Source organism: Rhea americana, unplaced genomic scaffold, assembly GCF_003343005.1.
Source record: "Rhea americana isolate MKP2758 unplaced genomic scaffold, rheAme1 scaffold_25, whole genome shotgun sequence".
NCBI classification, from domain to species: domain Eukaryota; kingdom Metazoa; phylum Chordata; class Aves; order Rheiformes; family Rheidae; genus Rhea; species Rhea americana.
This window is the reverse complement of record NW_028186368.1, coordinates 2,915,108-2,928,474: the sequence shown is the minus strand read 5'-3', so window position 1 is coordinate 2,928,474 and position 13,367 is coordinate 2,915,108. Positions and strand designations below refer to the sequence as shown.

Here is a 13,367-nt window from a genome sequence, read left to right as displayed (position 1 = left end):
TTGTACAAATGGTCTATAATTCCTTTAATAGCAACAGATTAAGTTGTTCCTAGTGCCAAGGACCTATCTGTTTTAATAATTCAGAATCCATGAGGACAAATTTAAGTTAGCTCGCTAAACCTGTGGTTAGACCACATTGGCAAGGAGTATATGAATCTACTATTTCAGTCTACCAAAAACATGCATCTACACTGAAAAGCAAGCTGGTAAGTAAAAAATAAAATCCTAGATGTAAAATGAAAGAAACCATTTGTTTCCTTTTTTACTTAGTATCACAAGTTTGTCTTGACTCAAGGCAGTATCATCACTACAAAAGAGCAAACACCAGGTTTCATTACTCATACCCACCCCCCCCCCTTTTTTTTTAAGGAGGGGCAGGGAACAGAATTTGGATGTTGAGTGGTGCCCATCTTTTTTAGCCCATTAGGAATTGTAAAAATGGAGACAGAAGCAGACAACTGAAAATCCAGTCACAACAAAGTTAGAGAGCATCATTTGGACACATTCAATATGCCTCATCTATTTTTGATGCCTTATAATGCTTTTAAAGCTTTGGGTTACAGAAGATGAGAGCAATAGATCTTCTTTTAAACAAACCTCACCATTTTTTTATAGACCTCATTACAAAATAATCATCTTGAGATGAAGTGTAATCAGATCCACGACTCATGAGTTCTGGTTCAGAAGACGCATTGCCTACTCATCAGGTATAGCTTTATGTTACACTTTGGGGGATTTTTCCCTTAAATGACATACACACCTCCTACCTCCCCCTCCTGCATGTACTTTCTTCACAAGGGGAAGGATACAGTATCAGACACACCTACCGCTGACTCTCACAACAGAGATTTTTTACAGAAKATTAAAAAAAAAGAACAAAAAAGTAATGACAAAATTCCTTAAGCCTTGAAAACAAAAATGTATGAAATCGCATAACCATCATGGAATTAATTACCTGAGTGTTTCAGTCTAGCATGAATAGTTAAGAAACTACAATTTAAGAACTTACAAGTTCTTCTGAGATTGTTTATGCTTGCTTCCCCATTTTTACCCTCTCCCTCACAACTGAGAACATGTCTCTTCCTGACATATGCTGAAAACACACGTGCTCCCTTGCATACTTAACATGGCACTTATATATATGCCAATATTCAAAAAAACAATATGCAAGTGAGCATTAAAAAAGGGAAGCATTTTTCATAATAAGGAAAAAAAGCACATTTTGCAACATGAAGGATTATTTCTGCAACATTCTCATATGAAATAYCATTGTCAGTATTCTGTGCATCATTAACTCAGATTCCATTAAAGTGACCCCAGCACAGGCTTCCAGTAAAAGAACACTTAAATATACCCCAAGTTCCTACAAACACTAAGCTTCATTACAGATATAAAAGAGGGTGAATGTTAGGACATCCTCATATGTGAGGACAATATTCCACACTAAGTTTCTGAGGAGACTTCGAATTTCTTCAGTGCAATTTCTGCAGAATTCTTTTTAAAAAGCAACATACCAGCTGGACACTCAAAATGTTTTGTAAAAAGAAAGAGAGGCCAAAACAGAATCTACATAAGTAATATCCATGGAAAGACTGGTTACTCCAACAAAGCAACCAGAGAAGCTGTCCTGTCTGAAGTCAGAAATAAACATTAGAAATGAATTATATATATAGTTTTGATAATGAAACATGAAAATAGGTTTAAAAAACATAAAGAAGTCTTTAGTGTTAAATTTAAAAATCTTGTACTTCTAATTATTCCAGGCATTCTACTTAAAGTGACCCAAAGACAGTAACATACTTAAGACTCTCTTCTGTTGCTACATTAATTTTTTATGGCATATTTACACATTTATAATACGACCACCTTTTTTCCACCTGCTATTTGGGAAATAAGAATAGCTAGTTTCTTTGTTGGTCAGCATCAGCCTTACTGCATTTGCTAATTAGACACAAGCTAATTAACACTAGCATGATTTTGGAACATGACACCTTATAGTACAACCAAGACTTGAAATAAATTCAAATTTGTTATTTCTACTTAGATGTAATATCCTTATTTTTCTAGGAACAGGTCAAAATTAAAGAAAAAAATCATAAAATAGAGACTGGAGCTGAGGATTTATTAAGATGTCTCATATCCAAAAAGGAATGTTTTCAGTAACCTAACTTAATCAAGACTTTCCACAGACAATCCGTGAAATAAAGTTTTCGGAATTAAACATTAAATATTCTAAAAGTACCTGAAGTGTACTGAAAACAGCAGTCACTACTGGATACAGATAGCTACTTCAACTACTGGTCCTAAGGAAAATGAGGAATCTTCAGTATTTAAGTAACTTGAGAATATTTTAATCTATTAGTGCAGCATCCTGTTAGACATTCACCAGGTTTACATGATGTCCACTAAGTGCAGTGATTTTTTTTTTTAACATTTTCTACTCTGCTGATTAAGTAGTAATCTTAAAATTCACTCTATTGGAAACAAATCACAGAAAGATATATCAGCAAGCAGTACAAGCAACATTTTGCACCAAACTAGAAAGACTATGTTTTATCCAGCAGTTGAGAACATGCAAGACTTTATAGCTTTGTTCTTCAAAATTCATCATCCAGATGTAGAATTTGTAATACCTTGGAAAAGTAGAACAACCAACAGCATGTAAGGGTTTTTTTTTTGTTTGTTTGTTTAATAGTCACATTTCTTCAAGAGAAAATATATTAGTTAAGGCAATAAAAATTACTCCTTTTTGAATGTCTCTACCTCTTACTTTTTAACAATTTAGCACACAAACACCTAAACAGAGCTTTTTACCATCAAACAAAGAATCCTCAAACTTTCTAGTCTAAGAGTTCTGCAAATTCTTTGCTTCTTCAATTTTGCAAAGTTTTTAAAGACTTTAATCAGATCTCATTAAAGACTTTTGTAAAAGTTACAAACTGGGAACCATTGACTTAAAGGTTAAATTTTATTTTTGCAATTCTGTTTTGCAAAGACTATAATCTTTCACAAGCCTTCAAATTAAAAAGACAACATTAACCAGCTGATATTGTATAAACTTCTATAAGTTCACAGAAAAAAAAGCATTGCTAACTCAATACCTGTACACAGAGATCCAAGGGAGTAATGCCATTTTTGTCTGGTAAATATTTGGCTCCYCTCATCAAAAGGATTTGTGCTGTGTCTCTCTGACCATGACTATTAAAAACAGAGAAGAAAGAGAGTTAACACAGCACTTCATCCAAGAGTAATAAATCTGCTTCTACTTCATCCAACTAGCAAAAACAAAATAAGGTAGGAAAAAACACAAACAGTTGATGGTAGAAAAATAGGGATGAAAGATGATGCCACYGATATTCCTTTACTATATTTCAAGGTCACTGCAGAAGCACAGAGCAACACTGTCCAGATACGGCCCATTTATGAAACCAGAGTGGTCCTCACCATTCAGAAACAATCAATCTTTGTCTAGTCTCATAAATCTGTATGAGCTGCACTTTTGGCATAGAAAGAGCTCCATGTAAATTTAYATCCTAACTTACATCACAGGAAAAGTTATTTTTACTACATGAGTTGTTTGCTCACTCTTCCCAGATTTTGATACGACCTTTGTGAAGCAGAGTCTAATCGTGCTTTAATTATCAGAAAGAGATTAATAAAAATTTTTAATAGTTAAAGTGTCAGTCTTCCACAAGAGATATATCAAAGAGTGAGAGGTCCCTTCCAACCTTATCATTCTATGATCTATTACAGTAATTGCTTTTTAAAAGCAGTGAATTTGAATGTTTTGCCTAGTCTTTAAATGTATAAAGGGAGATGACTTTTACTGTTCCATTCAGAGTCTATTTCACACTCTCACTGGTGTGTCTGTTACATAAGATACTTGTACATTCCCTTGAGTGAAGAATGTCACAGTCAACTATTCCAATAAGTCATCACTGGCTACAATAAAATAACATGAATTATTATTTATATTACATATCCTTTAACAATTAGAGCATTATTTTCCAAAACACTTCTGAAGAAAATGAAGTTAGGAACCAGTGAATAGACGTTAAATTTATGAAGCTTACCTTAAAGTCTATTTGAGCACATACCTTCACTGATATTTAGTGCATATGCTAGCAAAATCCAATGGGTGAAATTAAAGACTGGTACAAAAGGCATATCAACTAATGCTACAGCTACAAGCTTTACAACTATGTTTTAGATTATAACTAGTTTGTGGCGTGCCTCTTACATAAACATAAATTCATATTTGCCATTCTGGAACGCACAAAGACCACCTATGCTAACAGTTCCAGGRGAGCAAAGGAAAAGCGACAATTAACAGCTGAGGGGCGGGCAAAAGTTATTTTTATCGAGCTCTCAACAGTTCCTGACTGAATTCTCCTCTTCAATGTCCTTTCCAACTCAGGAAACCAGTAGATTAATCTAACATACTAGACTTTCCCCAGCAAACACTCAGCTACCAGCAGCTGGTAGGAGCTAAAACTAATAGCCTTCTGAAGCATTCTTCAGTTTAAACCTCCAAAGTAAGTGCACAGTATGTCCACTTAACACCCTGAAGAACAGGGGTTTCAAAGTTAGGGTACCAGTGCTCAGAAACTTTCTCCAGCCATCACCAGCCACTGCTATCATACTCTCCCATCAGGAACCTATATAGCCCTTCTTCCTGGGTGGCACCAACTAGTACCTCAGACAATAACAGGTGTTTACTTCCACTACACACCCTGCTCATTCCACACTTTCAATTGCTCCAGTTGTTCATTTCTAAAATACCAGTGTTGTACCTGCAACGCATTCCTTTCTCACGAAAGGTTCTGAGCTGAAGCAAGTCACTTTCTTCATCTAGGGTGGATGTCAATACACCCAGGATGCCTTTAAGCACCAAGGCATTCAATTAGCTAGCAGCCATTTATTCTCTACTTTCCCCTCTCTTCAATTGCCAAGAGTCAGCGCACATGAGCTCCAGAGACCAGGGCTCCCACAACATAAGCCTTGGCAGGCCACCAGGTCAGTCCATTTCTCCCTTTGTTTAYATTAGTGTTTAATCATAAGTGAACTATTTAACCTGTAACCAAAGCACAGGGATTACAGAATTGTAAATGTTCTAACAAATAGCTGAAAGGCTCCAATTAAAACAAGACATCATTAATCATATGTGATTAGTTTTGAAATAAAACTAAACAATGAAGAAACCAGAACTGACCTGTGACAATATAATTTCAGGCCAACATGTACATATGTGCCTTAAAGATGTAATTTCATGTACACTATAATGACATAATGTACATTAAAGAATAGTCAAACTTACCCTATGAAAACTTTTGTTTTTTATAAATTGATGAATGTAGYAATTATTAGCCTAACTACTACTTTTTAACATGGGGTCTTCTCACACAGAAAAAAAGAAAGAAAAATAAAAGAAAAAAAGAAAGAAACTAATTTAGATGCTATCTTAAAAATGTCTAGCAGACTTGTATTTATGAATGGTCTGGGAAGGACGAGGCAGGAAGGTTATCACTGCTTAACAATCTCTGAGAACTGTTTGCAAAGAATATTGACCCAGTACAAAAAGCTTGTCAAATTCTTATCTTAACAATTCACTGATTTTAAATAGCCACAGAAAAAAAAGAGAAAAAGACTACTCAATAGGCTAGGTTGGTAGATCTCATTTTTTTCAGAGAAAAGCTCAGTACTCTGATTTATGACTCATGCTAAAACATGCAGAGCTATGTATTTAACATGTCTGTTAGAAACAGGTATCTTAGCTCGCAGTACTAACATAAGCCTTCAGATGAAGCAAACTACATTCAAACATGAGGCAAGATTAAACACAAGTCAGCTTTTATGTTGCCTCATTTTTGTGCTTTCTAATAATTGTTATTGCACCTGTGTACTCCCAAAATACTCAACTTTTTTTTTTTTTAACTCAGTATTAAGAATACTATACCTGCAAGCGAAATAGAGTGGAGTTGCTCCTGACACATTGGGCCTGTTAATATCTGCACCGCTGTCTAGCAAACACTGCACTGTCTTTTTGGAACAGAAGAAAATGCCAGCATTAGAAAGACATCAACAGAGATATTGCTTGGCTTGCAATTATTTAGTGTCATGCATCTTGCACTATACTGAAGGATTTAATTTCCAGTAATAAATCTCAAAAACAAAATTCCTAAATACTGTATGGAGAATTATGGCTGTTGTTGCTAATAAAGCTTTCTTACCACTTCCCATTTTAATAACGATGCCTTTTATARAACTTAAGCTAATCTCAAAGACCTGGAATTAATTATTTCCATAGAAGTGTATGCAGTAGTGTATGCAGTCCATACCATTTACTTAGCCAAATGACAGAATTCTTTACATTCCTAAACGTTATAGTGAGCATATGAAAAGCCAAAGCAATATCCAATTCTTGGCAACTCCAACATATGTTAAAGTTTACAAAACTTACTGTCTTGTGGCCATTTTGACAAGCAACATGAAGTGCTGTCTGTCCCATTGCATCTTCAACATCTACATTACTGACGTGTTGTACAAGATCATGAAGCAATTCTGTTCGTCCATTGACGGCCAACCAATGAATCTAAGTACAAAGCAAATACATATTTTCTTYAGCAATAATGGTATTTCGTAAATACGTTTTTAAACCTGACTGTACTATTGTCAACAGAGAAACAAAGAAAAGCTTTGAATAAAATTATCATATCATGCTCAGATATTGGGATCACACTTCTTGACTCTTAAGGTCACTGGACACATAGCAGTTTTCTTTAGTTACATGTAAGATAGAAGAGGCTTAAGAAACCAGTGTCTTCAAATTTTGCATTCATTTTAGAGTATCACTAGAATTAAAAGTACTTACTGCAGTCAAGCCTTCATTATTACAAATGTTGACATCTGCACTATATTCCAAAAGCTTGCTCATACATTTCTTCTGGCTGTGAAAAATAAATAAATAAAAATAAAAGAATAAATACAATAAATCCSAGTCATGCAAAATGATTTACAGAGACCAAATATCTTCTCAAGCTTCCCTCACAATAATTCATCACATGTATAAACCATAGCCGGTAGATTTAACTTTTGAGGAGCACAGTACTGAGCATCTAAAAAASAGAAATAATCATCCATAGCACTGGAGACTCATACAGTGCAAGTGCAGCATATTAATCATCAAGGCAGGAGGTAAGGGAAAGAAATCATAATTGCGCAGTTGCGGAGACTGTACACATAYCTAACTACTTTAACAATTTCAGTTGAGCATGAACTACACCCTGAAGATAAAAAGCTARAATTCAAATAAGGGGAATCCATAAAGTTTATCATCATCAGCGCACTTCAGTGAACATATCTTTAGTACACTACTACATTGTTATTTAATGAGACACTCGCTGTAACATTAAGTAAATCTTCAGTAACTACAACTGCTTTCATAAATGTAGAGGTTTTTTTTTCCTATTTCATATTTTACCAGTTTATTAACGCTCTCTAGTTCTGTAAATGCTTTACCCTTAAAGGGTTTGATTCCTTAAAGAGTTTTTTATTCTTACTTTTTCTTTTTATCAGTATATCTCAGACCTTTCTCATACTTCCCTTCCACATAACTATCTCCTGTATATAAATTTCTGCATTTGAATATGTACTGCTATTTCTCCCTTCTCCTACATATACTCTTTCCACAYACCTAAGAGCCACTAAATAACTCCTCCTCCTCACTTGAAGTATTGCCCCTACTATAATTCAGTTACTGTGTTATATATATGCTCTAAAATGAAAAAGACAATAGTATAATTAACAGCTGTGTGTTTCCACATACTACAGTTTGAAAAAAAAGATCTTAAAACCTTTATTTATTTATTTATTTATTTATTAATAAAGATTTGGTAGTTTTACCAACTTTTACTGAAAGGAAATTTCATGCATCATTTAAATAGATTTTCAGAAAATTCAGTAATGATCGGAAGTAAAAAGCTGTCACTAGTTTCAGAGTTAGAACCTGGTTTATTTTTAACATTGTGAAATTTACTTTCAAAATTAAAAGTTATCCAGTTCGAAAGACACAGTTTATTCAAAGCTAACGTTGTCTTCTCATAAGAAAAGTAGAAAAAAACCTCTTTGATAAACCAAAACAAGAAACTGGTATTTGTCTCAGAGAGCAACTAGAAAGCACAGTAAATGCATCTTAAATGTTTGAATGCCATTAAAAACACTTCCCATAATAACTGAAGTATCACCCTTCTTGAAAAAATGTTTTATTATTAAAGATGTGATCAGTTACACAATTATTCTATCACAAATAACATAAGAGTTGCTTCAACTGACAAGCTGCTCATCTCCAGACATTTTGCTCCTAGTGGAAAATCTCTGCTGCAAATTGATTCAAGTATGACTTGGGCTACTAAAGCTGAACTATGGCATATTAAGCRTATTTCTAATAGGAGATTTTTGTTGCCATTCCATTATTTGTCAAAAGTAATAATCTCTCAAGTGACATTGCTTTTTTAATTTCTTTTGAATTATGCAGGCAACTAAAATCTTGAGTTACACTTCCACTTCTCTCCTATTTCACTTCAATTCACGAAGTCATCACAGGAATAGCAACGCAAAGGCTTTCCAGAAGTAGCCCTACAGCAAGTGAAAAGCGGTAATATAAATGCGAGAAACCTGTACAGATAAGATCAAATCATGAATAACTTACAAAGGTAGAAACTAGATGATGGATGGCACAAATGGAGATGAGCAGTACAGTTTAGTTTCTTGTGAATTTTAAGTCATTAAATAATATTAAAACTTTTTTTTTAAAAAAAAAGAAACGTATGTCTAGTCCCAGAATCACTCCTTGTATTGCAGATAACATCGAAAACCACCTTCCAAATGGAAAACATTGCAACTATAGAGGACTGCAAGACAGGTATCTATATGTATCTGTCTTTCTCTTTGTATATATGTGTATACATATAAACACACACACACACACACACACACACACATGTATACACAAACCCAGTGGTGGGTTTTTTGCATTTCAAGTCCAGTTCTTTTGTACTGGACTTGCTATGTTGCATAAATTGCATTCCATTCCTTTGCAGAAGACCAGTTTTATTTCCTGTCATGCACACTAACATCTTGCATGCACTGCCCTAACTTATGTAATAGATTCTTCTCCTACAAACTTGAAGATATCTCACAGGAGCCTTTAACAAAGAAATAATAATTACAAAGAGAAACTAAAGCATTAAAGCATTTTTACTGTAAAATTCTTCTTTCAAATTGAAGTTCATGAAGTTCGTACAAATATATACCTTCCCTCCCCCCCCTTTAATACTGTTCATGCAAATTTTGTATTCCTCTCCCTGCAGGAAAAGTCTCCTTGGAAACACTTTCTGAGTAACAATCTGAACAGCTGAACAGCAAAAACCCTTTCAGTTTCCTCTTCTAAATATTTCCTTACTTAATTAACTGGAAGGTAAATTCATGCTTTGTTTGAAATAAGGATCATTGTGTCAGTCACAAAATCAAACATCCCCGTCCCCTCAGCTGCTGGTTAACAGAAAACACTAAAATAATTATATAACACTAGCCACTTCAGACATACCCATTTATATACACAATTATTTTTGAATATTTAGAACATCAACCTCCAAGTTCACCGTAAATGTGCCACTTTCAAAAGTGAAAAACAAAKTGTTTTATTTAACCTATACAAAAATATTACAGATCAACTCAAGTGCACAATGTACACTATTTTTCCTAAAGAAAGAACAAAAAACTTTTTTCTTACCCATTTCTTGCTGCTAAATGAAGAGGTGTGCATCCTGAAATGTCCTGATAGTTTGGATTTGCTCCTTTTTTTAACAATAGGACAAGGCATTCAACTGATCCACAACTGAGAATAGATAAGGAAAAACTATAACAAAGACATTTAAAAACTAGGTCTATTACTGATGCACACACAACAGCAGTACTACCTACAGATTACAATCAGCACAAAAGAATGTTAACATGAACTGGTTTTACACTCTCATATTTCAAGTTACATAAAGCTAAAGGAAAGACACTGAAATATAGTAGAAGCTACAACCAGCTTTTACTAATGAACAGRTATTAGACTTCTATGTGATTTTAGTGACTTCAAAATCCAACAAGGAATCTTTAAAGCTGTTAACCATTTAAATTGAAAACTGCTTAAAATGTGCTTTTCCCTCAACATTTTGTTTCCCACCTCTTACCTCCTTCATCCTTTTGCTGTTTCACAGGATTGAAATGTTCATTAAACAACAATTTCAGTATAATTTTTTGTTACATTTCAGTTTCTAGAAGTTACATTTAAAAGCTTAAATAACAGTAAAAACTAAAACTCATACAACTACTTCTTTTCTATTTGCTTTGAATCTGTGTCTATCTTCCTTTTACTTTTCATAATAGAATAGCTCTTCCAGATAACCAGTGTCACCTACAATACAGAAACTTTGAATTAGATGTTCATCTTGCTCCTGTACTCTGCAGAAGGGGCTGATTACTACAGAGTATTTTTCGTATTCCTCCTGACTGGTTTATCCATTATTACCAGTCTCATCAATGACAGAACTACTCCACACCACCCACCAGAAAATAGTCTAGCTGTACAATAAATAACTTGCAAAAATAGTATCTTAATGAGATACCCAATAGACATCCAAGAAGTGAGAATTCACAAACAAGAAGTAATAAAAAACACTTACAAAAGTAAAAACAGAAGACATTTAGACAGTTTCCTATGATCAACAAGATGATAACATTTCAAAACTTTTCAGATATAAGTTAAAATTAGCTTATTTCTTCTGCTAAGTAGATTTTATATAAGATGTACTATGAGATGTAGTGTTCAGGAAAAAGATATTCCTAAAATAGCCTGCTTTAAAAACCTGGAAGTTCTACCTTCACTGTGCCCCAAAACATGCTGTTGCAGAAAGTATATACACTTTCAAAACACTCCTTCCCCCCCTCCTTTTTTTTTAAAAAAAAAAAAGAGTTTAAATGCAAGAGCAGTCAAGACACTTAGAATAGGACTAAAAAACAAAGCACTTAATCCTTAGTTTTAAGTCAGTATTCTACAAAGCTATTTCAAAACCCATTTGGTTCATTTCTATTAAAAAMGGTTAAGTGGATTGTTTCTTGGAAATGTAGATTTATCTCATGGAAGAGCTATACAAATATACACATATTCATCTGATTTCAGTTATCAAATGATAATAAATCAATACAGGTGATGAATTGGAAGTTTCCAGTTAAGTCCTTCATCCAGAGTACAAAAAATTACTAGAAGTGAATGACCAAGTTTTCTTCAATTCAGTTATGAGCACACAAAGTAATTTGGTACAGCTGCTTCCCAATGAGTATCCAAATGCTCCCCACTGAGAGCAGCATACCAAAATGCTTAARAAAAAAACAAGCAGCACCTAGTGCAGTAGACCAGGCTTCTCTAAATCTAGAAAAGCATGGGTAAATTGGCTATTAAGAATACACTAGTAGCTACACTTCTCTCAGATTGAACTTCCAGAGAAAGAAAAAAAAAAAAAAAAAAAAATCCACCAAGACTTCCCCTCAGTATAGTTTGGAAAGCCATTTGATATCATTTGTACAATCTGTTTTCTCAATAGGGGTGAACCAACAAAATACAAGAGTAAGTGTAAAAATAAAAAGTTAACTGATGCTACAGAGTTTCCAGCTTACATTAGTGCCTTAGATTTGTAGTAATACTTTCATTGTTAACTTCTGGAGTGGACTCAAACAAGTCTTACTTTGCTGCAATATGAAGCAAACTTCTCTTCACACGTCCAAATGCATAATTCACATCAAATTTTGAGTTTGATAGAAGTTCTGAAACAGACCTTAAAACAGAGAAATAATTTTAATGTTTTTAAAAAGTTCATAATATCCAAATTATATACTGTAATTTGTAAGAAAGCTCTCTTTCATTATCACTTCTTTTTCCTCCAGCTACCTTCTAAACATGAGATCCAAAAGCCTTTCAACATCTGCATATTAACAATACTTTTACTCTTCACTTCTTCCTTGTTTTTAAAGACAATTGTGACACTGGGCAACTGCTTTAAATGTAAACTAGTAAGAACTAGACCAGAAGGTCAATTCACTTCTTTATTGATATGGAAAACAAGCATATAATTAGCTTTGGACTGAAAAACCGCAAATTCTTGTTTTCTTCGTTATCTCAGCATAAGCATCCTATCCAGATATCCAGCAGCTTTCCTAAACATAGGCAAAGTTCAGAAGAAAGACTGATACATGAAATCATGATGATGATGTAGGAAACATTTGAATGATAACAGGGTATGAAATTTAAATAGATTCATTTAAGCCTTAATGAATCATGGCATTAGTAAAGATAAAACTTCTCTAAATAGGTCTAATTGCAAGTGAAATGGTGATTTTAGCCTGCAGTAATGAGCTTATCACATAATTTAAAACCCTTGTACACAATATTAGCAAGATATTATGCAGTAGAACAAATATTTATCCTGGTTATATATACAATTTACAACGTCATCAGGAGGTGCTACCTGCTTGCCTACAAAGCTCAATGGATGGCAGCACCACTTAATTAGCATTACACAGTCTCCAGATAGTAAACAACCATTACTGGAGAAGAGAAACAGCTGCTCATCCAGGGAATTCCAGAAGTACAAATCTTATTGTCCAATTCTTATTCCRTATATTTTTTAACCAGTAACATGAGACTAAGAGCTTTTATATCATCAATAAACACACATTTGAAACTACAACTTAAGTTACAAAGCAATGCTTTTTTATCTCATCCTTGGCCAAATTTCTCCATGTGCATCAACAGAACATCTCCCAGTTCTAGTCTAAAGCATAAGGATAATAAATTTCTAATTCTGAACTCCAAAGGCAACTCAGGTATGAATATGGGAGAATGTATGAATAAACTAGCTTCAGCTAGAAGGTATCTCTGTAAACCTGCACAGCACTTCAGCAACAGAACTCAAAGTGCTCTAGCAGCTGCAAATCTAACATGGTTTCTTTTTTAAAAGATACTACTAATAAAGGAAACTAAAATAGCTCTCACCTGTGCTGGTCAGCCATAACCATTGGCATCAACGTATAGACAGCTGTTTCATTATCTGTGTAAAAATTAAATTGTTCCATCATCCTAAAGTAATTTTTTACATAAAATAAGTTCATCTAGAACACTTATTCGTCTTTGGTGCTATGGTTCAATAGATTATTATTATAGGTTTTAGGTACCTACAACTACATTATAAAGAAAAAACCACCATTTCTCACATCCCAAGTTTGAAGGCAAGGAAAAAGGCCAGAACAGATAAAGGTGCAGATCA

General features: G+C 34.0%; 1 protein-coding gene across 6 annotated transcripts in view; it reads right to left on the bottom strand.

Moving 5' to 3' along the window:
- Positions 1-13,147, bottom strand: part of HACE1 (HECT domain and ankyrin repeat containing E3 ubiquitin protein ligase 1) — a 53,964-nt gene extending 40,817 nt beyond the window's left edge. For 3 of the 6 annotated variants that reach the window (XR_014896107.1, XM_085306931.1, XM_085306933.1), the window contains exons 1-7: positions 13,097-13,147; positions 11,790-11,879; positions 9,791-9,916; positions 6,872-6,947; positions 6,461-6,592; positions 5,957-6,039; positions 3,102-3,198 (exon numbers count right to left, since the gene is read on the bottom strand). Coding sequence is in view for 5 of the 6 variants with exons in the window: in XM_085306931.1 (XP_085163057.1) it covers positions 3,102-3,198; positions 5,957-6,039; positions 6,461-6,592; positions 6,872-6,947; positions 9,791-9,916; positions 11,790-11,879; positions 13,097-13,125 (633 nt within the window). In the remaining variant the exon portion in view is untranslated. The other 3 variants (XM_085306932.1, XM_085306934.1, XM_085306935.1) reach the window with 3 other exon arrangements.
- Between the last annotated feature and the right edge of the window lie 220 nt (positions 13,148-13,367).